Source organism: Propithecus coquereli, unplaced genomic scaffold (genome assembly GCF_000956105.1).
Source record: "Propithecus coquereli isolate 6110/MARCELLA unplaced genomic scaffold, Pcoq_1.0 Scaffold77, whole genome shotgun sequence".
Lineage (NCBI taxonomy): Eukaryota > Metazoa > Chordata > Mammalia > Primates > Indriidae > Propithecus > Propithecus coquereli.
In genome coordinates, this window is record NW_012153840.1 from 661,967 (window position 1) to 688,003 (window position 26,037).

The following is a 26,037-nucleotide window of genomic DNA, read 5'->3' on the forward strand; positions in this document are numbered from 1 at the left end:
CCTGCCCCTGCTGCACCCTGTCCCTCAGGCCATACTCTGCAGACCCCAAGGAGCCCAGAGCTTCCACCCACAGAGGCCAGCTGCCCTTGGGTATGGCACTGTCCCCTCTCAGGCCTGCCTCCAGCTCCTCCCAGGCCCACGGAGGCCTCTCCCTTCCTGCAGCCTGGAGTCTGTCACACTGGGCCCTAGAGCCAAGATCCAGATTGGCAGGGCTTGAGCAGCATTGTCTAGCCCAGCCCCTGCCCCCGCCCAGGTGGCACAGCAGGACCACAGGTGTCTCAGTAGCTTTGTCCCCGGCTGTCTCAGACAAGGGGGCCACCGCAAAAATGCATTCAGAACAGCTAGAGCTTTATTGGCCATTCGGTAAACACTTGGCCGAAGGCAGTTTTCCACTTTCCCCCCGACAGGGGCTCAAGCTGGTGACATCTGCTCACCTTACAGGGTTTGAGGGACAGGGGCAGGGAAGGGCTGTATTGGCCTCGACTCTGCACCTTCCGTTCTGGACAAGGAGTCGCGCTGCTGCCCAGTGGCAGTGGGCCACTCACGCCGGGGCAGAGCGGGCAGCCCAGGGCCGGGCTAAGGCACCATCTTCCACCACTTGAAGGCGAAGGGCACCCGGTGGATGTTGGCGCAGGCGCACAGGTCTCCGACGTCGGTCAGGTAGCAGTCAAAGTCGTCGATGAAAGTGCACTTGAAGCCCAGGGGCTCCAGCAGGTGGCAGACCTTTTCTTCCAGGCAGCAGGTTCCCTTGATTTGGGGCCCAAACGGCTTGGGGATCCCCAGGGTCTTGCCCATCACAATCATCTGCAGCTGTCGGGAAGAGAGTCGTGCATGAGGCCCAGACGGGGATCAGCCGAGGGAGAAGCCCCCTCGCTTTCCCCTAAGGAAGGAACGCCATAGGGTAGGTGCGGGGAAGACCCAGCTGCCTCCACCGCGTGGTCGGGCCAGACCGGGGACAGCAGGCACCTGGCACCATCCTCACAGACACCACTGACCGGCGAGACCCAGCTCACTTCCACCTGCCCCTCCACTCGCACCCAACGCAAAACCCCAATCCTGCCCGGCCAGGGGCTGGCTGGGGCAGCTTCCCCTGTATTTCTGTTACTCTGGCCTTTTTGTCCTGCATGGGCCACGTTCCTGCTACCTCCCTGCGGGTGCTCTCCACCCCCCAGCTTGGCAGTTGACTTTTCACCATCTTTAACTCTTCAAAGAAACTTCTCACCACTACTCACGCGCACTGGGCCACACTGATCTGATAAAACTAGAAGATGCCAATGGATCACGGGTAAGTTTGAGGCCTGTGTCCCTAGGACCCAGGGAGAGGAGGCCAGCAAGTGTTTGAGAATGGAGGCACTCGAGGGCCTCAGAATTCGTTCTGAGAACCTACATGACAGGTCGTGGCTGTTGCATGGGAGAGTTCAGACGTCAGCCTGTTGGCACAGGCTGGGCAGAGCCAGGACCCCTTGTACTCATACCCCCTACTCCCAACTTTGGCTTCGTTTAGTAGGAGTAAAATGTTACTCTACACAGTCGAGCACCTACATAGGCAGATGCTGCTGATCTGAACCCTGGGGACAGTGGACTGAAGACCCTGCCCTCAGGGAACTTGCACAGGGCCTCACTGCCAGCAGCTGGTATAGCATCCCCCTCTGGGAAATAGAGCTCGTCTGTCCCTTCAAGATGGAGGTCAGCTTGCCGAGGCCCCTGAAGCACATGGCCCAAGCCCTGGACCACAGGAACTGCTGGGCGCGTCTCCCAGCCTTTAGGGCCTGCTTTAGTGCATCTGCTTCCTGGGTGGGGTCTCCCCCAACTAGGTGGGGAGAGAAAGGCCTCGTAGGCACCGCTGTCTGTTGCACCCGCCCCCTGCGGGCTAGCACTGTGGATGACATGCCAGCTGGCACTGGCCGACAGACCCCTCCCCGACCCAGGGAGCCCAGCATACCCCCCCCCAACCCCCGCACCCCTTACCAGGTCAGGGAAGTACGGCCTCGCAAATGGCCTCTGGGGCTGCTGGTCGGAGGGGACGTTGGTCAGCCGCGCCAAGCAGAAGAGCTGGGGTATGTCGATGATGTCCTTCTCCACCAGGCCCAGCTCCGTCTTCAGGATGTCGCGGTTCAGAAGAATGCACTTCTGAGGGGCAGGAAGGGGCCGGGAGAGAGAGGTGACCTCATCAGGAACGGAGGGGCCTGCTTCCTTCCCCACCAACGGGCCGTGGCCCGAAGCTGCTGCCATCTCTTCCTGCGTGCCAGGAGCCTCAGGTCAGGCGGCCCCCCGGCACGGCAGGCACTGGGGCCACAGAGACGCCTGGGCTGGAGGCTGGGATCCCACAGCTAGTCGGGGCCGCTTGCCTGCTGGGACCAGCTGAGCCCAACACCTTGACAGGACCAGACTCACGCCCACCATGCCTAGGCTGACCATCCCCAGGGGCTCAGAGGTTGTCTCAGCCCCATGTCTGGCCGCTGCCCACCCTGCCGTGCCAGGAGCCCTGTTCTTGCAAGGGTCAGGGTACCAGTGTGCTGTGGCACAGAACACTCCTCGGCTGGGAATAAGGGACCCAGTGAGCAAAGGAGTTTCGCTCTGACCACGTGACCTTGGGCAAGAAGTTGCCTTCTTTAGGCTTCGGTTTCCCCTTCTAGAACTCGGATAACCTCATAACTTCTGGGGACTCTGCTTCTCACAGCCAAAGATCCACGTTCCTAAGAGGTCTCTGAAGACCCTGAACGCCATTCTCGTGGCTGCTGTGAGGGGCCACTTCTGCCGGCAAGCGCCGAGAAGGCCCTGGTCCGAGTCTGATACTCAGCTCCTCAGAGCGGGGACGGTCCTGACCGAGAGGCTGCTGAGCTGCGTCACCGCTCCCCAGTAGACACCAGGCGGCTGAGTAGCACACGCAGCGAGCAGAGCGTGAACTTGGGAGTCACACTCTGGTCCAGACCCGGTCCCAACCGCCTGGGGCTCAGGCCAGCGGCTGTGCCCCGAGCCCCACTGCTCCCACGGACAAGCTGAGCCGTACGTTCTGTGTGGTTCCAGATGCCTCACACGACGCTTAGGTCATGGCAGGTGCTTGGTTAGGAAGCTGTCTAGACTGCCAGGGCCTGTCCAGCTCAGGGACAGAGCCAGGTGTGTGGTCATGACCGGAACTCATTCTGACAGTATCTGACACTGCTGGGCAAGCAGAATCTCTGCCAGCTGTCCCCTCACTCCGGCCCCCATCCCACCCCGGGGTCTAGATCCTGGCCCTCGGCCACCTTTGGCTAACAGCCGGGGAAGCTGTCAACCATGTGCGTTTTGGTCTCATCCAAGCACAAGGCACGTCTTGCTGGATTGTCAGCTTCAGAGACTTAAGCTCCTCCCAGTTCCTCAGTCTCCCCAAGCTGGTACACAGCCAGCCCCGGCCCCAGAGCTGGGCCTGCGTCAGGACGGGGAGCAGAGGGCAGCTGCCTCCGCCCAGGCCCCTACTGGGAATGGCGAGAACCTTCCGCAGGACCTGCGGTGCCAGCCCTTTCTTGGGGAAGGCCCCCCACAGCCCGGGCCCTACCTCCGCATATTCATTCTGCTTTCTCAGGTTTTCATCAGCGAGAAATTGATCGATGGTCTTGGCTTCCCTTCCTGTGGGAAGAAGAGCGGGCAGGCCTGTGGGTCGATGCTGTCCGGAGCTGGGCAGACTCGGGCCCTGGCACAGGCAACTGGATGTGTCCTTGGGCCAGTGACTATGGTGAGCGGCCTCACTGGTTTCCAGAGACCACCCCCGCCAACCTCGTACAACATCCCACACCTGGGGACTGACCAGGGTCTGCACTGGGAAGCCCAGGCAAGACTCTTACTGCCACCCGCCACTCTGTCCCTGGCGTGAGGGGGCATAGCCCATGCCAGGCTCAGAGAGGCAGCCTAGAACACACGAGCAGGGTAACTGCAGCCCCTGTTCACCTCTCAGCACAACACGCTCCATACAGCCTGGCCACCTTCTCCCGGGGACCCTGACCAGGTTACGTTAACTTTGTTCCTTAGTTGCCTGATCTTTGGGATGGGGATGCCCAATGTAGCCATCAGCTCTGAGGTATGCAGTTCATGCTCAGTACATGTCACCTTCCACAGGGCTTCTGTGACCCAGGAAGCTCCTGGGCCCCAAAGACTGGGCATCTGGGCGGTCTGGAGAGGGATGGAAAACCTGAGGTCCTCACACACTCCCCGGTGACACGCAGGCTGCTGGCTCTCGGACCACGCTTTGGGTACCAAGGGTCTAAAGAACTTCCTGTCACCCCTGCCCCTTTCGGGGGAAAGGGTCCCTTTGTGCTACTGTAGCGTTTAGATAAGAAATTCTGTGGCTCCAGCCACACGGCCTCTGCTCGGCTTTCAGGTGCCTCCTCAAGGAGGCTCAGGTTTCTGACCCGTACCCCCCGCACGAGGCCAGGCGCCGGCGTCGCTCGCATTTGGTCTTCCCCCACTTCGGGCCGTCGTGTGCGAAGTGGGTCCCTTTCAGACAGGTTCTAGCGGCCTCTCGCCAGAGCTTCTGGTCTACCCGTGTTGTCCTGGTACCGCCAGAATAGCGTGGAGATGGAATTACCATCCTCCTACAGCTTCCACAGTTCCCCGAGATCTTTTTTTTTTTTTTTTTTTTTGAGACAGAGTCTCACTGTGTTGCCCAGGCTAGAGTGAGTGCCGTGGCATCATCCTAGCTCACAGCAACCTCAGACTCCTGGGCTCAAGCGATCCTCCTGCCTCAGCCTCCCGAGTAGCTGGGACTACAGGCATGTGCCACCATGCCCGGCTAATTTTTTTCTATGTATTTTTAGTTGTCCAATTAATTTCTTTCTATTTTTAGTAGAGACGAAGTCTCGCTCTTGTTCAGGCTGGTCTCAAACTCCTGACCTTGAGCAATCCACCCACCTCGGCCTCCCAGAGCGCAGGGATTACAGGCGTGAGCCACCGCGCCCAGCCCACCACAGACCTTTTTGCCGTCACTCTTGTCGTCTATGGGGACGAAGCACATGAACTCATCCATGTGGCCCGACATTAGCCAGTCTGAGTAGAGCTCCACTGGGGCCTGGACCTGCTGGGCATAGAGGAAGTCTCGGAGGGTGTCGCTCATGTCCCGGCCCTCTGCGCTAGAAGGAAGATGGAAAGAACAGCCCTTGAGCCAGGGCAGCCCCGATCAACTGCCTGTCACTTGGCAAGCGACGGGCTACCTCCTGGTAACTGGCCCCTCCTGACTGCTGGGTGGAAGTGGCCAGTCGTGGAGGAAGGGGTGGTTAAGAATCCCTTGCTCTGACCCAGCTCAGGACAAAGCCAGGCAACTCCAGGTAGACTGGACCCTGGACATGGCGTTGTTCAGACCTGTGGTTATGAAATCCAACCACACCTTCTGTGGAAATAACACCCCTTTAGGCCAGCAGGCCGGCTGAATCTCAGTCGTTTCCATTTAAACCCTGGAATCAAAGAATAAACCATTTGCTTTTTCTACCTTCAGTCTCCCTACATGAATCAGAGGCCCAAATACCCTTCTCAGTTTAAGAAGTGGCCCGGAGCACAGGCTGCCGAGGTTACGAGAATCAGGTAGAGCCAGATTGGCTACCAGGGTCCCCTTCTTTAGTTTTAGAGACCTCTGGCCGCCACTTGGTCTCCTGGCTCACCTGGGGTAGAAGCTGCTGCCGATGAGGACCCTGCCCAGGGGGTATTCCTTCCCCTGGACCTTGACAGGCGGGGATACCATCAGGTTCCCAATGGAATCCATGCTGGCCACTCTGTGGTCCTTGGTGTACTGGATCATGTAGCCGACACCAGGGCTCTGGAAGGAGAGTCCGCCAGGGTGGGGGTGTTGAAGGGAATGGCTGCAAGCCCCAGTCTTACCCCTAATCCAGAATCTCAGGTAGACTTCCGTATCCCCTTCCCCCGAGGCTGCCTGGACCCTCTCTCCCTTCTGCCCCATCACGTCCTGACAGGTGCCAGGCCCAAGAGATGGGACCAGATTCAGATCGGCCAAACCAAGCTCCGCACCAGTGAGTACTTCATGGAGATCTCGTCAAGTGAGATGGCCCGAGGGGTATCGAGGACAAAGGACACCGTCTTGTGGGGCGCCTGGGTGTAGCAGAAGGCCATCTCATCCTGGAGGAGACAGGACACGGGTTGGGAAGTTGTCTCACCCCCTCTGCCGCTCTCCTGCATCTGGCTCGTGGGCCACAGCTCCCTGGGCCTAGGCCACCTCCAGAGGGTGCAGTAAGAGCCCCCTTCTTCCTGCCAACTCCTGCTCAGCTTCAGCCCAGCCCGGCCGTCACCTCTTGAGGCCATCCTGACCCCTTTCTCCTATTCTTCAGGTTTAGGACTTGAGTCACCCAGATTATCCCCTTTCTTCTGTGCCCAGTCCTTTAACGAGCCTTGTTGGCCTCACTTAAATAGGTTCCGAGTCAACTCGTCTCTGGCACCACCCGGGAAGCCACGACGATCACTTCCCTACACCGCTGCGATGCCTTCCGACCAGTTTCCCTCTTCTGTACTCGCCCCATCCTAGGATCTGTTCCCGACATCTCAGCCAGAGGCGGCTTTTGAAAACCCAAAGTTACCACCTTTCAATCCCCCACAATTCGTGCTTTCCCGTCATCCTGCCCCACCCTGGGGTTGTTTGTATCTTTTACCTTACGGCTTAAGAGGTCTCCAAGATACATTGCCCTCACCTACCTCTGACTTTTGCTCACTAAGATCACCAGCCCTTCTGTCCGAGTCCTCCGAGCAGACCCCGTTCTGGTCCTCAGCTGTCTGTGCCCAAGGGGCCGCTATATCTCATCCCCCTCCCAGCCTCCACGTGAACCTCCTCGTGTCATCTTGTCTTTTCACAGCACTGAGCTCTGTTCCTCGCTGAAGCAGGGGCGGCTCCCATGCTATTCTGTTGTCTCTGGTGCTTAGGACGGCACACCCAGCACGCAGTCACCAGCATGCGCGGGGCAGGGTAGAGCTCCAGAGCCAAACCCCAACCCAACTCTAGACTTCGTGCCGTGCCAGGGTCAGGTAGAACCCTGGGGCAGTGGCCCAGCCCTGGCAGACTTAGCTGAAGGCACCAGAACCTTCAGGTGCTTGGGGGTCAGGTGTTCTGTGGTCTTGAACACACACAGTCTGGAGTGGGAAGAAGGGAGGATTCCAAGCTCCATCTCTTAGTGGCTACGACTCGGGTAAGTCACTCTCGAAGAAGTCCCAAGCATGGAGACACCTCTGTCGAGGCTCAGGTTTGCCATGAAGGTTAACCAGAACCCTGTGAACTCCCTCCTGGGTGGTGCACGCCGAGTCTCCTCCCCTCCCCCACAGCGGGTTCCCCCAGGTGGGGTGTTACCTGGAGCCACCTGCCCAGGCGGTTGGGGTCCTCATAGACAGATGCCACCTGGAAGTTATTCTTCTCGCTCAGCTCCGTCACCGTGTTCACAAAACCCTGGAGCTGCAGCTCTCTGCCACGGGAGATGAGCCAGTTCCAGGAAGGCCTTCGACCCTCCCCACCCTGGTCACGATCTCCCCGTCCCGGGAAGGAGAGCGCCTCCTTCTGATCAGGAGAGGTCATGCCCCTGCCTACGAGGCAGACAGAGCAACTGCCCCTCACCACCCTCAGAGCCCATCTCACCCACCCAGCATCACTCCGCTCGGCCCATGGCAGAGCCAGGTCAAGAAGTGCTGGCGTCAGCCCCTGCCCTGGTGGCCTCTGCCTGTCCTCTCTCCACCCTTTTCGCACATCACCCCTGCCCCAGGCAACTTGGGAACTCTTCCCTCTGCCCACCCAGAGGTATTGTCCGATTCTTCTTTTGAGGGGGCTCCGTTTTTCCCCAAGAAGCCAAGAAACTGGGTCCCCCTTGAGATGGCAAGAAGATTGTCACATTCCTGTGCATAGCACGGGGTGGGTCTTGAATCTGGGATCTTGCTGCCATCACGTCCAGCACCAGGCTTGTGAATCTACAGTGGACATCCCTTCCGTGAAGATGAAGTGATGTTTGAGGCTGACGTTAGGATTGCCCATCTTACAGACAAATAGATCCACAGGAGTTGAACGTCAATGGGGTCATACTATTGGGAAAGTATCAACACTGGCATTTTAGTTCAGGTCCAGCTCTGGAGCTCACGTTGCTGTTCCACCAGATTGCTATGCTGTCCTATGAGTAACAATGTGATCACTAGCGTACTGTTCATAGCATCCTATGCTACTGCTCCAAAGAACCTATTTCTTGGGTCTTCACAGACAAGGCTACTGGAAGCCAGGCATCCAGACAAGGTCTAGAACAGCCTGCGGATGTTTACTGGGGGAAGGGTGTATAGGCCCAGTTTTGTAAGTCATCTGGCCAAGCTGGGTCAGGCCATGCCTGAATACCACCCTTAGGGAGACCTGGGTTTCTTTGAAGAACAAGTGGCTGCCTTCTGTGGGTGAGCAACCTGTCTTCAGATACAGACACCAGGTCTGTCTTTCATACGAGCCACCAGCAAAATCCCCTCAGATCTTCCCTGAGACTTGGCCTTTTCATCCCAAAACTCACGGTTCCTCCGAGGACCCTTGGACCTCACCCCCCGGTAGCCTTCCCACGGATGATCTGTCTGTGCCTCACTGGGCCTGGAGGAAGGGCAGGTCCTTACCACTCGTGGCTGCACCCAGACATCCCCCTTAACACCCCGGCCCCTTTGTTGTACACGTGCCCTCGAGCCACAGGATGTGCTGCCCTGCCGGGATGCTCCGTCACCCTGCCGGTCTACCTTTTCTGACTTCCTATCGCTGCTGCCATCCTCAGTAACACGCCCATCTGCGCGATCACGCCATGCCAGGGCCTGTTTAGATCCCCGATTTGAGATCTCATCTTCCACCCTGCCTCAGCCTCCTGCGCTGATGGCCTCGCCAACTCCACGATCTCCATCAGACATCCAGCCCCCTGACCACCATCTCCCTGAGGCCCCTCCCAGCCCCTAGGCTGGCGGCTTGGCCTCACTGGGACCTCTGCCCCTTTCGTAGTTCTTGCTTCTGTGGTGCATCACCATCATCTACTCTTGTCCCTGGGCAAGCCCAACCCTGGCTAGACCCGGGTCTACATCTGATCTCCCCTAGAGTTTGTTACTGAGAGTAGTTGGAGAGAAGCCCATGGTGATGTCTCTCTAGATCGCCAAGCTAAACAGGCTGTTAGCACCGCTGAGCCATCCTACTCGTGCTTCTCTAGTTGTCTGTTCCCTCCCGGAACAGTGACGAGCTGTCCTCGTGCACCATCCTGCTTTCTGGTTTCTGCAGCTGCCTCTTCCCTTCTCTGCTAGGTCGCTCCTGTTGTCCTTTGCCTCCTACTTTAGAAGGTGGCCTTTGTGTAAGGAGCCTGCCATGAGGGACACGTGGCCGTAGTAACCGAAGGCGGCTGGTATGGAGTTGGTGGGGCCAGGAGTGTCTACCTTCGAAGCAATCCTGAGTCTAACTGCTGTGTCCGAGCCGGTCTCTTGCCTTTTGTATGTGTTTAGTTTTCCATGTGATGGGGCGACAGCATAGACAGAACCCTTGGTGATTTCCCACTGGCTGTGTCCACACCCTGTCTCTCCTCCTCCCTGGGCATGTGTCCCCGAGGCCGATGTGGCTGTGCCTCTTCAGGCCTTTGGTACGTGAACAGAAGTGGTTCAGGAGACTTCTAGACCCCCAGCAGCAGACGGGCAACTTCACCTGGACTTTGGCTTTTACGCCTTCCTGGGGCTTGGGCCTAGACGTGCACGTGCCCAGCCTCCGTCGTAGAGACGGAGATGCTGCCCGCCCCAGGGGAAAGTATCCTAACCAGACTGAAAGGAACCCTAAGTGACAGTGTGGAACAGCACCACTCCCCTGCCTGCAGGCGTCTGGGTGAGGAAAAACATCACGCCGCTGTGTTTGGGTGCCGCACAGCCCCGGAGTCCATACGGCCCTGTTCGCTTTGGTCCCATCCCCCTGCCTCCTCCAGGTCTTGCCTGTTCTGACTGCGGGCACCAGGACATGCTGTCAGCCTCGCCTCTCTGTCCTTTACCCTGTTTTAGAGCGCTTGGCACTGCCTAAGACCATGCTGTTTGGCCCCTGCAAGAACAGGGGGACCACCTCGTTCATCTTACAGTCCCTAGAGCTTTGGGAATATTCAAACATATCAGATGGCTGACTTGGGGCGGGTCCGGCCAGCTCAGATGGAAGGATTTTAACTCACCTGGTGAGATGTCCTCCTAGTCATCTTCGCCCACCCTGCCCTGCTACAGAAAGAAGGCACTAGTTATGAGGACGGGCCGGCACAGGCAGCCCGAGCGTTCTTACCTGCACAGGTAAACCTCCAGCGGCATCTGGGTGCTGGGAAGGAAGATGCATGGAGCCACGCGGAACACCACCGTGTCTTTGTACACCGGGATCTCCGGGATCGACTGCGACACGAGGCAAGGTCCCGTCAGCGACCGGCTTCCGCATTCACGCCCTCCCCTCCCACCTCTCAGCCCAGCTCACCACGGGGCCTCGCCTGCCTTCTGCAGCTTTCTCCCCAACCCCTAGCTCTGCCCACCAAGCCGCATGTCCCCCTGTCCTCTGCCCACCTGTGAGACACGCTCCCCCGACTGGAGCAGCCCAGTCCGAGGACTCCTTGTCTACTTGGGGACATACCGGGTCCTGAGACTCTTCCACCAGGGAGGCAGAGTAGGAGATCAGGCCCGAGAAGCTGGCGGATGGGAACTCCATGGCTTCCACGTAGAGGGTCTCCTTCAAGTGGTTCCCCAGGAGGGCCAAGGTATAGGTGTGCTGGCCGGGCCCCAGCACCAGCTCGAAGGTATGAGAGCTGTCTTCTAGGAGAGGGAAGGGACAGACCAGCCACTGAAATAGCCTGGTGCTGGTCACATTTGAGGGTAAAGGCACCAGCCCATTTCTCATGTCTGAAGCTGGGCTGTGGGTTCTAGAGCTAGATTATTCGGGGTTTTTTTTTTTTTTTTTTTTTTTAAAGAAACACGGTCTTGCTCTGTCCCCCAGGCTGGAGTGCAGTGGCATCATCATAGCTCACTTAACCTCCTCCCAATTAGCTGGGACCATAGGCACATGCTACCACGCCCAGCCTTTTTTTTAAGTGAAGGGGTCTTGCTCTACTGCCCAGGCTGGTCTTAAACTCCTGGCCTCAAGCGATCCTCTTTGTCCTGGCCTCCCAAAGTGCTAGGATTATAGGTGTGAATCCCTGCACCCATCCCGTCCCTATGTTTCTGGTGTCTAGGGCTTAGTGGACACCCAGACGTCTGTTCACGGGCAAAGACCAGTCACTCACCAGCATGGTGAGACTTGTTACGAGTTAGGACTCGGGCGCTCAGATGCCTGCCTTCCAGGCCTTCAGTCTAGGGTGAAGATTCATGGTGGGTGTTCTACGCTTTGACCCATGAATCGAACTTTTGAGATAACAAAGTCCCAAAGTTGAGAAACCGTACTAAGTTGGGCTTGGCAGCCTCATCTGAAAAAGTCACTTATTGACACCAGGAAGCTCAGCGAGAACCGTCTACTCAGTGGATTATGCCTCAGCGGAAAGTTTCTGAAGAAACCAAGTGTTCTCATGATTGTACGTGTTAAGCCTGTTTTCTTCTAGTTTGAGGTCAATTAAAAATGAAACCACACACAGAAGTGGACCACATTAACTAGACCCCAAACCTACCCATTTTGCATGCCAGAGATCACCCTGACCCAAAGCCACCGAGCTCCTCCCACCTGGGCCACTAGAACTCCTTCCTGCCTGGCCTTTGCCTCTGTCCTTCTCCATCCTGACGTGGCAGCTGCAGGCCTGGTGGCTGTTGCCATCTGAAGTCCCCGGTGGATTCTTACCTTAGGGAATCCTAAACCGGGTTTACCTTGGCCACCAGAACCCCGAAAGATCTGGGCACCACGTCTTCCTCAGACCTCTGCATGGCATGTGCCAGCTGCTTCCGGCTCCGGTTCCCCCAACGTGTCAGACAGCTGCTGCTGCCATGGCTGTCCCCAGGTCAGGCACTGCCCTGGCTCTTCGGCCTCTTGCTCTGGGTGTGGCTGTAGCAGCCCCCCAGGCGGGCTCTGGAGTTCTACAGCAACACCCCCTCCGAGGCACCAGGGTGCCGGCCACAGGCCTGGCCTCAGTCCGCCTGCTGCTGGCCGCCAGGGGGCCGGGCCAACTGGGCACGCTCCTTTCCGGGTTTCCACTTCCAGTCTGCTGGGAGCCTCCCTTGCTGCCCCGAATGGGCGAGACTGGATGAGGCAGGCTTCTACCAGGACCCCCGCAACACCCCAGCACAGACACGGCCCTCGACCTGCTGGAGTCAGCTGGCCCACCGCGGAGTTCCCGACTACATGGACAGATCCCAGCTGGCCGCCACCCAGCCCAAGAGCTGCTGCAGGCCCAGGTCCTTCTGTCCTGGGGGCCCGAGCTCCCCGTGGGCGAGTCACTGCTGGGCAGTGAGGGTGAGGGGTGCAGTCCACTTGCCCCAAGTCCCTACCTGCTGTCCCAGTCCCTCTGCGGTTGACCCTCTGGGGCGTCTCACAGCCAATAGTTCGTTTTAAAGCACAGCCGATGGTGCACTGCAGACCTACTACATGCCAGGGACTGCCAGGTGTTGCAGGCTCAGGGACTCACCTGCATGCCCACAACCCTTTGAGGCAGGTGCTCGTTTATCCCCATTAAACAGATAGGGCAGGGCCAGAAGCCTCATGACCGAGCCCTGGATCTTAAAGGGCTACACTCAGCCCCTGCCCGGTCCTCGGCTGTGCCCCTGCCCCAGCGGTCTCTGAGAACGGGTAGCGGGTTCACCTTCCCAGAGCCAGATCCTCAGAGCACGGTCGATGCCGATGAATCGAGCTGAGCTTTGCTCTTACCTGCCACGTGCCACCGGGCCTAGAGGTGGGGCAGGTGTCCTTTTTGTTCTTCATTAGCACTTGTGGGCCATTTCTCCGCATTCCTCAAGAATCCCAGTCCCTTTGAGGCACTGTCAGGTAGCCCCACCTGCCCCTTCGCTACAACTGACCGCCATCCTCCGCGGGTCGTCCCAGCACCGGCCTACCTCCGCCACCGTCGTCATCATTGGTATTTGACACCATAGACCAGACGTTTTCATCTTCTTTGAACTTCTCTCGCTGAACTTGAGTTCTGCCCCACCTTACATGCCCATTTCTGGGGTCACGGCCCAGACCAGCCTCCCCTCCAGCACGTTCCATCTTTTTATAGCTCATCTACACTCCCGCCTCGGTCTCCGACCCCAGCCCCAGATCCTCCTACGGCCAACTCCTACCTTTGCTTCCTTTTTACCCTTCTCAGATCCCCAGATCTGTCACTACACCTACTCCCTCGAACACGACGTCCACTCCCAGACCCTGTAGTTTACTTGCCTGGAAAGACCGCAATCCCGATTAAACCAACTCTTTAAAACTCACTCTCAATCATACCCGAACAGCTAGAGAAGCCACCGTGCCGAAACGGCCTAGCGCCAGCTGTGACCGACCTCAGAGCCCGCCCTCACTGCCACTGCAGACACTGTCAGGTCTGTATTCCGAGCATCATGTATTCCCAAGATTCCTTCCTCCAGGGCCATCGCCCCGCCTGTCGGGTCAGCCCACTGGCACCCAGACACGCCCACATTCTACCATCCTCAGATGCGCCGACTCCACGCCAGCCCCGCCAGTCGTTACCACCACACGTCTCCCTAGAAGGCAAATCCCTTCCATGCCGTGCTCACCGTGCCTGCCGTTGCAACCTGGTTTTTATCCCACTGTTCTTGTCGGGGTCCCTGACGACCGTCACTTGGAAGACCATGACTTTACGGGCTTTGGCACCTTCGTCTATCAACAGCATTTGCCACGATTGCTCACTGCCTCCTCCAAAGGCTTGTCTAGAGCCTATGCTCTGACCTTCTATGTGTCTAGAACAGTCTTCAGATCCCTTTGCCATCTCTTTTAGACTAGCAGTTCTCCAGCTTCAGCGTGCTTCAAAATGACCCGGAAGGCTTGGTAAACCCCCTGCCCTGGATTCTTGAATAAGTTTAACAAGGAGAAACAGGCAGCTCACTACGATCCACACAATGAAATACAGTGTCTTTGGCAGGCTGAACTGGAGGCCTCCTGCGTGGACTCCCAGGACCACCTGTCCTGGCCTAGCCTACTGCAGCATCATCCATGCTTGGGAGGACTCACGGGGGCCTGAACCCGGCCTGGACCCATGGGCTTGAGGCCCCCTCCTAGCCCACAGGCAGAGGGCCACATCCAACCTGCGCTGCCTCTTCTGGCTAATCCCAGGCTATTTCCAAGCCCATCTGTGACTCAGGGTCTGCAGAAGGGATGGAGCAGGGAATTTGTGCCAGGGCCCCTGAGCACTGGGGAGGAAGTAGAGGCACAGCTCTCCAGTACTGGTGACAGATGGCCCCTCTGAGAAGAGGCACATTGTAGACCACAGGACTTCCCAATTGTCCAGCTGAAGCCAAGTGTGGCTTTTAAAGGGTGGCATAGTAGTATATGCCTCCAGAAACAGTTAGGTCTCCGTTTGAGAAACTTACAGGCATTAAATACTAAGCCAGTTAAGGGAAGTAAAGACTTGGTAAAGGACATTTTGCTGGAGTTAGACACGTTTACCTTCCAAGTCGGCAGCCCTCCAGCCCTGAACTGAGCATGCTACCTGCCTCCCAGGGAGAGGAGAGCTGAACAGCGGCCATGGTTGGCGTGGGGGCTGGGGTGTAGGTGCTACTGTAGCTGCTACTCTGGCTTTTTGGCCTCTGAATTCTGGAAGTTTAATAGCATGAGGTTTTGGTTAAAAATGAAGATGGATTCTTCCGGTAGGAGTCATCAGGAGATGTTACCTAATCTACGTAAGGCAATAGCTCTTGTTTCAGCTAATATGCATTTCTGTTCCAGCTGTGAGAACCCTGCTGGGTAGGCAGCACCCCGAGTTTTACAAATGGAGAAAGCAGCCTAGAGGTACAATAACTTACCCATGTGTATAGACTTCATCTTGGGTGAAGGTGGCGGCCGGAGAACCCCAGGGACACAGATCTGGCCACAAAAGCCCCTGACCTACAGTTCTCAGAGGGGGCCCTGCTGAGCAGGTGTAGACACAGCTCACCCCAGCACCTCGAGAGCCGACAGAGCTGGGGTTGGCACCGGAACACTCACTTTGGGGCCAGTAGACTCTCGCCTTCTTTGACTCTTCCTCGGAGGTGTGCAGGACCAGCTGGTATTTCTTTAAGGTGTAGCTGGGGCCTTGGACATTCAGTGTCATCTGGGACAGATTCTTTATTTCTGGGCAAAAGACAAAGCAAAGGTTCAGGGGCTTCTGGCGGCCAGCACCCCAGGGAGGCAGAGAAGAGCAGGAGGGCAGGGTGGGGGCTTGCACAAGGGAGCACCGAGGGCCCTCTGCCGTGGCCAGGCCACACTGCACCCTGCTGCCTGTTCTCTGTGTGGCCACAGGCAAGTCACCGCCCTCAGGGCCCACTTTGTTTTGTTTTGAGACAGGGTCTCGCTCTGTTGCCCAGACTGGAGTGCAGTGGTGTGATCACAGCTCGCTGTAACCTCCAACTCCAGGGCTGAAGTGATCCTCCTGCCTCAGCCTCCTGAGTAGCTGGGACTACAGGTGGGCACCCTCGTGTCCTGCTAGGTTTTTTCTTTTTGTAGAGACGGGGGTCTTACTATGTTGACCAGACTGGAAGGCTGACTTTTGAGGGAGGGTGGCATTTACCCACAGTCCCTCCCCACACAGAACAGGGCCTGACTCAGTTCAGCAAGGGTTCACCTCTGGCCTTGGAACCCCTCCTCCTACTACTGACCCCCAGCCACAAGTCAGGACCAGATCCAAGATTGATTTTTCCTAAGACAGTCAGGGTTCCTGGCCCAGGACATGGGAGGCTTTTAAGAAAGCAGCTCATATACCCCTATTGTCTTCATTTAGTCTTTTCAACCACCTTGAGAGGCCAACCGTATCATCCCTATTTTACAGAGGGCAAGACAAGATCAGGGAAGCCAGTGTGCTCAAGTTCTCAGCCAGGGAGTAACAGTTTGTAACAGCCCACATGGCCTCTGTCTTCCTAGGTATGCAGCTCCAAGCCAGCACAAGTGATTTGACCAACCCGGGGATGAGGGGGTGGGAGGGGAGGTCAGCACGGAATCGTGTCTGCTGAGGGGTAGGGCTGCGAAGGCAGAACCCACAAAGGAAAGGTAGGGTCGGTCTGAGGTCTCACCCTCAGAGAGAAGCACCTTCTTCGTCTCCTTGTCCCTGTCCTCGAGCTGGCCCGCGTCAGCAGGACTGCAGTTCACGAGCAGGATGGCACCCCAGCCGTTGGGACCCCAGGTCCATTTTTTCTGCAAATGAGACAGGAATGTTGGCTGAGGAAAAAGCCAAGTAAACCCCCTACTTCTCAGACGTCACCTCACGTCAAGGGGCAGAGCCAAGCCTTCGTCCAGGGCAACAGCGACCTCGCAAACAAAGCTTAAGGCCGAGGACCCGCAGGAACAGGAGGGTAGCGTTGGCAAGTGGGCTAAGAGGAAGGGAGAAAGCCAGATTCGGGTTACCTGTTACCTACTTCGTTTCGGTGCTGGGGGATATAAGGACACAGGCACACGGGAAGAGATGTCCCACACCTGAAGGTGGCAGCTAACCAACCTCTGTTCTAGGTGACCACACGACCAGGCCAGGACATGACCTTAGCGTCAGACGTCCTAGTCTTTTGAGTAAGTTAGAAATTGTCAGTTCCGACTCGAGTGGCAGCAATTTGACCGAAGAGACACCGTGAGGCTCAGACACAGCAAGTCTCCGGCCTGGTCTGGCTCACGGCCCCGCCCCGCCCTCACCTTTGCCTTCTTGTCACTCGGCAACCCGACTTGCCCGGTGCGGTAGATGTCCACCTCCAGGGAGACCTCTGAAACAAAGGAAGGGCGTCTCAGCCACCTAGACAGAGCCTCGAAGCTGCAGGTGACCCCTGAGGACTGCCCGGGGCCGTGTCGGCCACCAGCCTCTCCGGCACGCTGGAGGTTTAGGAGCGGGGGGCGTGCTCAAAGGGGACCGCCTCTCCCACCGGCAAGCCTGGAGCGGCCCGAGTGCTCATGAGACTACCCCAAACCTCGCGGTAGGTGGTCGTGATGCCATCTCAGGCCTCGCACCTTCTACCCAGGTGGTTCTAGTTTGGAAAACATACCTCCCTAGCCTTCTGGAAAGCTCTGTGCTCCAAGTCGTAGGAAGGGCTCTACATGTAAATTCCAAGCCCCTTTTCAGAGCTAAGGATCTAGGCTCCCGTCCACGTATCACCGTAGAGGCCCCTCACTGCCTTGGCACACCACCTCCCACCCCTCCTATCACGTACCTGTGTGGCTTTGTCATGGGCTTTTATCCACAGTATGTGGACATACTCTTCCCCAACTGGAACGTCAGAGCCACGAGCACAGACCTGGTTTGCTGCTGTGTCCTCAGCACTTGGCACACAGATGCCAGCTGTGAGCCCGGCTGTTCTAGGTCTCAAAGATGGCAGTGGGCAAGACAGAAGCCCTGTCCTCTTGGAACTTACATTAGCATGCGAGTGTGTGGCAGGGGCGGAGCGAACAGATACACATTACGTCCTACGGCGGCAAGAACATGGGGAACGGAGCGGGGGTGTTTCAGCTTTAGAAAAATCAAAGAAGTTTCAGTTGAAATTTAAAAGGAGACCTGAAGGAGGCAAGAAAATCTGTGCTAGTATCTGGGGTAAAAGCTATTAGAGGAAATAGCAAGTACAGGTGGCAAGTTCACGGGTCCAAGCGGCCAACAGTGCCCAGAGCAGAAGGAAGGAGAGAAGAGTCATAGGTCATAAGGGGCTGCAGTGACTTTGGCTCTGATCTGAGCAGTATGGAAGCAGCTGGAAGGTTTTCAACTGAGATGTTACCTAATGTCTTAGAGATGTGACACTCTGGTGGCTGGATTGAGACCAGCCCTACAGAAGGCAAGGGTGGAAGCAGCGCCCCCCAGGCTGTGATCCAGGTGGGAGGGGATGGGGACTCGGACCGGGGCAAGCACATGAGGACAGCGAGTCTCTGGATTCCAGCTAGATGCCAGGTAACACCCTCCGGATTCAGACTGACGTGGGGTGGGGAGTCAGGTGACACCAAGGTTACGGGCATTAACAGCTGGAAGGTGGAGCTGCCCTCTACCGTGACGGGGAGACGACTAGAAAGAGGTTTTGTAGAGGTAGAAAGAATCAGTGTTTTGAGCTATATTAAGCTTGAGATGTTCATTAGATACTCAGGAGCGTATGTGGGGTAGGCAATGCCCAAGTTCACAGGAGATGACCAGCTGGAGACAGTTGTGGGAGTACTCTGCCTATAGGTGACATTAGAGCCACGTGGCTGGCTTCCTGAGGCCTGACACACTTCACTGGCCAGCCTGGGAGACAAAGTCCAGCAAAGGGCTCTGAGAAGGAACAGGCAGGGGAGACGTGAGTGCAGCATCCCTGGAATGTTCCAGTGAAGTGTGCCAGGGCAGGATAACCGGTTGCATTAGACACTGCTGACAGGTAAAGGGGAAGAGGGAGTGGATGTCTAGACCCGGTGAAGAAGTTAGAGTCTTTGGCAAGAGCTCTGGTGGTGGCAGGTATCTGGGTAGATTCGGGGGAGAGGAGAAATTGAGGACATATGGGTGGCTCCCATGTAGCAGAGAGGTGGGAGATGGGGCTTAAGGACAACACGGAATCAGGTTAGAGATGCTATAGCTCGTTCCTGTTCCTGGGTTGATGGCAATGAGCCAGAAGAGGGGGAGGGGTGGTGATGTCTCACGTCACTAAGAATCGCTCAAGGGATGACTTGAACGAGAGGGGAGAGGACCTAGGGAGACAGGAAAGCCGAACACAGACACATCAGTTCTGACAGAGAAGGTCAGTGACACAAGTAGGTGGGTAGGTGACGGTAACATGGAGTTTCTGGTTGCTTCTGTTCTCAGGGAGATGGTTCAGCAGTACATGGCGGGGAGAGAGAAGTGATAGAGCTTCAAAGAGGGAGGAGGTAAGTGAGTAGCTCGGATCAATCTGCTCAGGAATTCATGCAAGAATTCTGTGGGCCCATAGGGCGCAACTCCCTGCAGAGAAACCCTTTTTGGTTCTTGTAATGCCCACCCCACCCCACCCCAATGCCAGGGGGAGGCTGGGCCCCGGTGGGACCAACACTCACCAATGCCAGTGAGGAACAGCACAGCGGTGCCCAGGGACATCTCCTCATTGGTACCATAGTACGTGACCAAGACCTGTGGAGACAGCGTCCAGATCCGTGGGAACGTCAGGAGACAGGGGTCAGGAACACAGGCCGGGCTACGTGCTGAGTCTCGGTATGTGACCTCAGTCTCCTGTTACAGCTTCTGAGCTTCCCGTGAGCTGGTACGGGACCATGGCACTGCACTTAGAGTCAGTCCTGAGCATTTATAAGCTGCCACCACCACCCTTCCAACCTCTATGTTAGGTTAAACCCATCCAGGTGGGAGCCACCCCCTCAAAAGCAGAGGGCTCACTCTGCACCGTTCGGGAGAAGAGGACAGCACAGGGTTTCAGAGCCTAAGCTATAAACCACATCATACGCCCACCCACCACACCTGCCCTCCCAGGTCCCACCCACTGCTCCAGGAGGCGGGCAGCAGGAAATTGGGCCTCTGGCGGCTTCAACTGCTTGCTAAGGACATGGGACACCCAGGACAGTGAGGGGAGCTGGAACTCAGTCTTTCCTGTGTCACAAACCAGCCTCTGCTTCCAAAGGGGCCTCTATATTTTAGACAGACCTGCCCTTCAGCCATGGGCCCCGATCATGGGGTTTGTCATGAACCAAAGACCCAGCCGTTAACTGGAAAACATTTACACGTGTGATCAGCTGTTCCTAAATGGAAGCCATAGTCCAAGGTCAAGCATCTCACTCTGTTGGCCACGCTTAAGGGTGTTGGAGGCTGGGCCCTGGGCAGAGGATGGTCCTCAGTTCCTACAAGATGCTCCGTCCCTACCCAGGTGTACCCTCAGGGAATTGCCTACCTGCACGGAGCGTAAGTGGGCATGTGAACTACACACAACCAAACCTAGCTCCAGCCCCTGCCAGCAACAATTCCAGCATGTTCCAGTGGGAACTGCTTCATCGCGGTTCTCACCCCAGCGCTGGATTGGAGTCACCTGGGGAGCTGTAAACTACAGCGGCCAGGGGACTCCCAGAGTTCTGATTTAATTGGCAGGGGGTGGGGCCTGGGTGTTATCCAGTCCCCGGTGGTTCTAATCTGCAGCCAGAGTTGAGCACCGCTGCTCTGATCGAGCTCCTACCGCAGAACCACCCCCGCTGCCCCCGCCCGAGACTGGCAGCCTGTTCTGCGAGGAGGAGGTGAACCTCCCCCACTGCAGGTGTCCCGGCGAGGAAACAGCCCCCGGGAGCAAGAGCACAGACTCGGACTCAGACCCTGGATCTCCCCCACTCTGGCTGTGCTATTTAGGCTGATACAGCACTCTGTGCCTCGGTTTCCTCAGGTGAAACGAGGGTAGAGGCCAGTCCCTTGATTCACGCTATCTAGCGCATAGCATGCGTTTAATACACCTTAGCAATCAAGTTTCATTGAAGTCTCCACGTCCAGAAGAGCTGCCTTAGACAAAAAGCCCATCTGAGTTCCGCTGGTAGCTTTTAAGCCAGGCGTTAACAGCAGCTGGACCGGAAGCCAGCCCAGCGTCACTCTCAGGGGTGCACGTGGCAGAGACGGACACAGCTCGAATCCCAGTTCTGCCAACTACCGGCTTGGGCAGGGCACCCCCTGTGCCTCAGTCTCTTCATCTGTGATATGGGGGCGTGGAGTGCCACCCCCAAGGTTGGCTGCAAGCGCTGGGCGAGATGGGACACGCAGGACACTCGGCACCACGTTTCTCCCAGGCTCAGGGCACGGCAGCCGTCAGGAGGGGACCCCAGCGGTTGTGCCAGGTCCCACCCCCGAGACACCCCTCATCGCTCTGCCCCAGGCTGACCTTGTCCCCATCCACCATGAAGCTCGGTGATGTCATCTTCACGATCGCGTACGTGGGCTCAGTCAGGGGCCACCAGATGGTGGCGTCCTCCTTGTCAGTGATCATCGTGTCGGCGATGTCGATCAGGACCCTCCCGGAGCCGCGGATGGTGAAGCACTCGCACAGCTGCGGGGCGCACCTGGTTTGCCCGGCAAGGAGACGGACTTCAGGGCACAAAGGCTCCCCTCCTCAGCCTAGAAGGTGGCTGGTACGGTGGGGGACAGCCCCCAAATCCTCATTCTCCTTAGGGTGCCCAGAGGCCTGCAGGTCAGGGTGGTTTGGGGGTTCTAACACAATCAGCCTCATTCCAACCACTCTGACCCCAGGAACCCCATGTTCACCCTGTGCCAAGCTCCAGCCCAGACCCTACCCTCCAACTGATGCTCTAGAAGTTACCAAAGAGACATCTTATTTATAAACCCGCAACCCCCAAGGAGGTAAGAGCCATTTGTCTGAGCTGCAAGGGATCCAGTAGGGAAAAAAAACAGGGCACGGGACATGGGAGGTCCGCGTTGTGACCCCGGGGAGGATGCGGCCTGCTGTGAGCCGGTCGCCCCCATGCCAAGGCTCCAGCGTCCAGGGGTCCCCCTCGCCTGCTCCTCCCAGCCCCCTGGGGGGCCAGCATCACCCGCCTTTCACAGGCAGAGGGCAGGAAGCCAAGGCGCTCGCCTCTCTAAGGGCCCACAGCCGACATGGGGCAGAGGCAGGAGTTAAGTCAGAATCCTGCAGTGGCGGACAGGGAGATTCTCTAGAAACCCAACCCAGCCTTCCCGAGGCAGGGCAGGACCGTGAGACACAGTGAAGAGCAGTAACCCCAGCTCCCAGGAGCAGGGAGCCAGGCGTCAGCCTCCCCGTCCGGGACGCCCCCACCCCCAGCACCTTACCCACTGAGATCCACGTAGATTTCCGAGCCCAGCACACACACGGCATGGGTAGGGTTGTCCAGGGAGAGGCGGACGATGTTCTGGAAGGACATGGTGCAGCCCCCGAGCTGACCCGCCGCAGACCAGCTTGCAACCCTCGCTCAGCACAGCGGCCTCAGCGGACCCAGGGCTCCCCACCCTCCCCTGTTATGCGGTCAGGGCCTCTCCAGCCCGCCCCCTTGTTAAGGTCGGCGGCTGTCCAGGTGTAACTGATTTCCTCCACTGGGGCCTCCTGGTGGCTGAGGGCAGGGAGAGGCACAGGCAGCTCGCGGCTGCAGGCCTGCAGACCCGGGAGTCAGAGGCTGCTTGCTTAGGGGTCTCTGGCCTTCAGCTGGGAGCAACAGCAGCTTGGGAAGCTGGTGCCTGGGAGTGGTCGACTTGGCTGGAAGCAGTCAGGGGCAAATACCTGCAGAGGGCAGTTGGGGGCAGCATCCCCGGACTTTGGTGCCTCATTCTAGGGTGTGTGTTTCCTGGAAATTGACGAGGGCAGCCCAGCAAAGTGTGGGACTCCTTCTCAACGCTCTGGTGGTTGCCAAACTTATCAAGGGAGCTTGTTAACATTGCAACTCCTGGGCCCAGAAGGTCTGGGGTGTGGTCCAGGAACCTGCATCCCATCCCCAGGTGGTCAAGGTGAGCTGGTTGCTCACAGCTGTGCCTCCAGAGGGGCAGAGCGAGTGTTGGTGGAATGAGCAAATCGAGGGCCCCTACGGAGCCAGGTGCACCCGCTGCTGTCCATCTCGGCTGAGCCCACAGAGCAAAGAAATAGGAACTGTTGCTCGGCACAAGGAACTTACCCAGCTTCCTTTGAAACAGGGTTCATCTTACATCGTAAGCTTGGGTTATGCTTATTCTTGGATAGGTACCACGTTCACACCACGGTGCCAAGGTCAAAAATTCTCCCTTCTGCCTTGTCCCTTGCCCACCCATAGGTGAAGGGAGCCAGTGTCACCAGTTTGTTTCCCAGTGAATACTACGCAAGACCAAGCAAGTATGTCTGTCTGTCCTCCCCTCGTTCTTACATACACGCTGGCATAGCCTACACAGTATGTCATAGGCTGCTTTTTCCACTGCATAGTGCGAGGCGGAGGGACGCTCTCCCTGTGGGTATGCAAAACGCAGCCCTGTCCCTGTTTATGGCTGCGCACTTTGCATGGGGCTGTACTGTAATGTACGTGAGCATTTGTTGTCAGTCTTCTGCTCTGACACACGGAGCTGTTGGGAGTCGCCTGCGTGTCGCCAGCGCAGGACATGCAGGCCGGGCACTGAGTGAAGACTGCTCTGTTGAGTCACCCAAGGTGTTGAAGTTAAAACATCCCCTCCTTGGAGGCCTTCAGCGCTCAGCATACCTGTCACAGATGGCTCTATTTTAGTTCCTCTTGGAGGCAGGTGGTTGGCCAGGAAAGCCCTAAAATCCCCTCTGATTGGACTGAAGGTGGCAAAATTAAACAGGCAGGAAGCACTGGCCCAAGGACTCCGCCGTCCTCATGCACAAGCAGCCAGAGGTGGGCCAGGGGGAGGGGTCGCTGAAGGCTGGGCTCTGGGTTTAGAGGGCAGCTTGCCTTGTGCCAGGGCCCCATCTGAACATAGCAGGGAAAGACCGAGCTCCCCCCCTAGCCTGGTGGATGGAGACCCTAGAGCGAGCCCTCCTCCTTCCAGGGGCTTCTTGTTCACCACTGAATCCCCAGCACCCACAGAAGAGCCCTGGACATAGTAGGTGCTCAACAAATTCTTGTGGAGCAAATGAATAAATGACCTCCCCTTGTCCTTCCCCCCAAAAGATAGCTCAATGGGCTTCCACGGGGGTCTCCACTGAACCGAGCAGTTTGTAGTCACAAAGCAACTTTCTGTTGACTCCCGCAGCTCCTCCCGTCCTTGTTCAGGGCAGGAAGTTCTCGTTGGCAACGAGACGAAGTCTGCTCCACACTCTTAGGTTGTCAAAAGGCCTGTGATCACTTCAGGTCACTGTGGTGGATGCCGTGGTGCCCCCGAGGCCCCCTTTTGAGGGAGCACTCATTCCCCCAGCTGCCGGGAGTGCACGGCAGTCCTGCTTCTGGAATTATCTTTGGAAATGAGCTGCCTGGCCCCCGGCCACGTCCCCTCCTGGGGGCAGCTACAGCCCATGTCGGGGGACATAGGTCAGGCTGCCTCGTCTGCACTCAGGACAACTCTGATGCCTTCCCCAGCTCCCCACGGGATTGCCGGAGCCCCTCAGGCGGCTGCATCCGGTCAGCTCCTCCCTGGTGCCCCGCAGGCCCCGTGCGTGTGCTTCCCGAGAACACCCCCGCCGCGCCGCCCGAAAACCTCCTGCAGGCAGGTCTCCGCCTCAGACTCCGTACCAGGAACCAGATGGAAGACAGCCCCGAATGCGGGAGTTTGCAAGTCCAGCCCCACACGAAAGATACCCGGTTTTGTAAAGTGAAACCTTCCCCTTGCCTGCGAGGGCTTCGTGCAGGAGCGAAGCAGAGAGCCGAGGAAAGCGGGTGCTCGGCTTCCTTCCCCGCCCTGCCCGCTGCGGCTGCACGCGGTCTCTGACCACAGCAGGCGATGGAGCGGCCCTGACCCACGCGACCTGTGCTACCTCATGCGGGAAAAGAGCCTTTGCGAAGGTGACTACATTAAGCATCTCGAGAGGGGGAGATTGTCCTGGACCATCTGGATGGGCTCCAAACGTCACACAAGTGTCCTTGTAAGGGAGAGGTGGAGGAGAAGGAGATGTCACCGGGGAGGCAGAGGTTGGAGTGACACGACCACAAGCCAAGGGACACAGGCAGAAGCCCGAAGCGGCAAGGAAGGATCCTCCCCGAGAGCCTTTGGCGGGGGGATGGGCCTGCAGACACCTGGATTTCAGCTTCCAGAACGGCGAGAGAATCAATTTGTGTCGTTTTACACCACCTGGCTCGTGGCCGTGTGTTACAGCAGCCTCAGGAGCTGCCATGTGGTCGCTGGGGAAGGGGGAGGCGGGAGCCAGGCTGGGGGCACAGGGAAGTTTTGCTTCACGGTGCACTCTGGGCTGGTGGCACTGTCTCTGCCCCCGCGGCCCTGAACGGCCGGGTGGGCTCCTGCCCACCGCATTTCCTCTGGGGCACAGGCTGCTTGGTCCGCCAGCTCGTCTCTGAACCCTTCTGCAGCCCAGAATCCAGCACACCTGCCGTTGTGTCTGCCGAGGCCCGTTCTCCGCTCCGGGCAGCCCTGTCGGTCAGGCTGGGGACGACCTCACGCCAGCTTCCTGCCGCGCGCACGGCCCCTCCCGGTCCACAGGGAACACGCGCATCCTTCGCCCAGCAGATGGGGTCAGGGGGAGCGGCTGATGCTCTCCAGAGAAACACGTTTCGACCCAAGTTTTATGAATCCCCTTCTCCTTAGTGGGCAGGCAGAGGCTTTACAAAAACATAGGATTTATTTTTTTATTAAGATAAAAAAAAACATGACACAAAATGTACCAACTGCACCGTTTTTAAGAGTACAGCTCAGTAGTGTTGAGTACATTCACACTGTTGTGAAACAGATCTCCAGAACTTTTTCATCTTGCAAATCTGAAACTCTGTGCCCGCTCAACGACTCCCCTCCCCTGCCTCCCCAGCCCCAGTAAGCACCATTCTACTTTCTGTTTTGCTAACCCATGTCACTGGAACCATAGGGTATTTTTTTGTGACTGGCTTATTTCTCTTAGCATGATGTGGACAAGGTTCACTCGTGTTGTAACAGGTGACAGGATTTCCTTCCTTTTGAAGGCCAAATAATATTCCCCAGCATGTATATGCCACATTCTGTTTATCCATTCATCCGTTTTTGATTTTGATTTTTTTTTTAGAGACAGGGTCTCCTTCTGTAACCAAGGCTGAGTGCGGTGGCATCCTCATAGCTCATTGCAACCTTGAACTCCTGGGCTCAAGCGATCCTCCTGCCTCAGCATTCAGAGGAGCTGGGACTGCAGGCATGAGCCACCATACCGAGCTAATTTTTCTATTTTTTGTAGAGACAGGGTCTTGCTCTTGCTCAGGCTGGTCTCGAGCTCTTGGCCTCAAGTGATCCTTCCACTTTGGCCTCCCAAAGTGCTAGGATTACAGGTGCCAGCCACCACGCCTGGCCAACACCTCCTAATTTCAAAACATATTACAAGATACAGTCATCAAAACAGTGTGGGGGCCGGGCGCGGTGGCTCACGCCT

At 57.4% G+C, this 26,037-nt stretch overlaps 1 protein-coding gene across 1 annotated transcript; it reads right to left on the reverse strand.

Moving 5' to 3' along the window:
* Positions 1-576: 576 nt before the first annotated feature.
* PADI6 (peptidyl arginine deiminase, type VI) lies at positions 577-21,922 on the reverse strand. The gene is made up of 15 exons (XM_012662473.1): positions 21,831-21,922; positions 20,908-21,085; positions 19,100-19,172; positions 16,760-16,827; positions 16,150-16,270; positions 15,089-15,214; positions 10,595-10,773; positions 10,259-10,362; positions 7,316-7,427; positions 5,992-6,099; positions 5,628-5,782; positions 4,939-5,102; positions 3,536-3,606; positions 1,969-2,130; positions 577-810 (listed from the first exon to the last, which is right to left on the reverse strand). The coding sequence occupies exons 1-15, from the start codon at positions 21,920-21,922 to the stop codon at positions 577-579; spliced, it is 1,947 nt and encodes a 648-aa protein (XP_012517927.1).
* Positions 21,923-26,037: the final 4,115 nt, after the last annotated feature.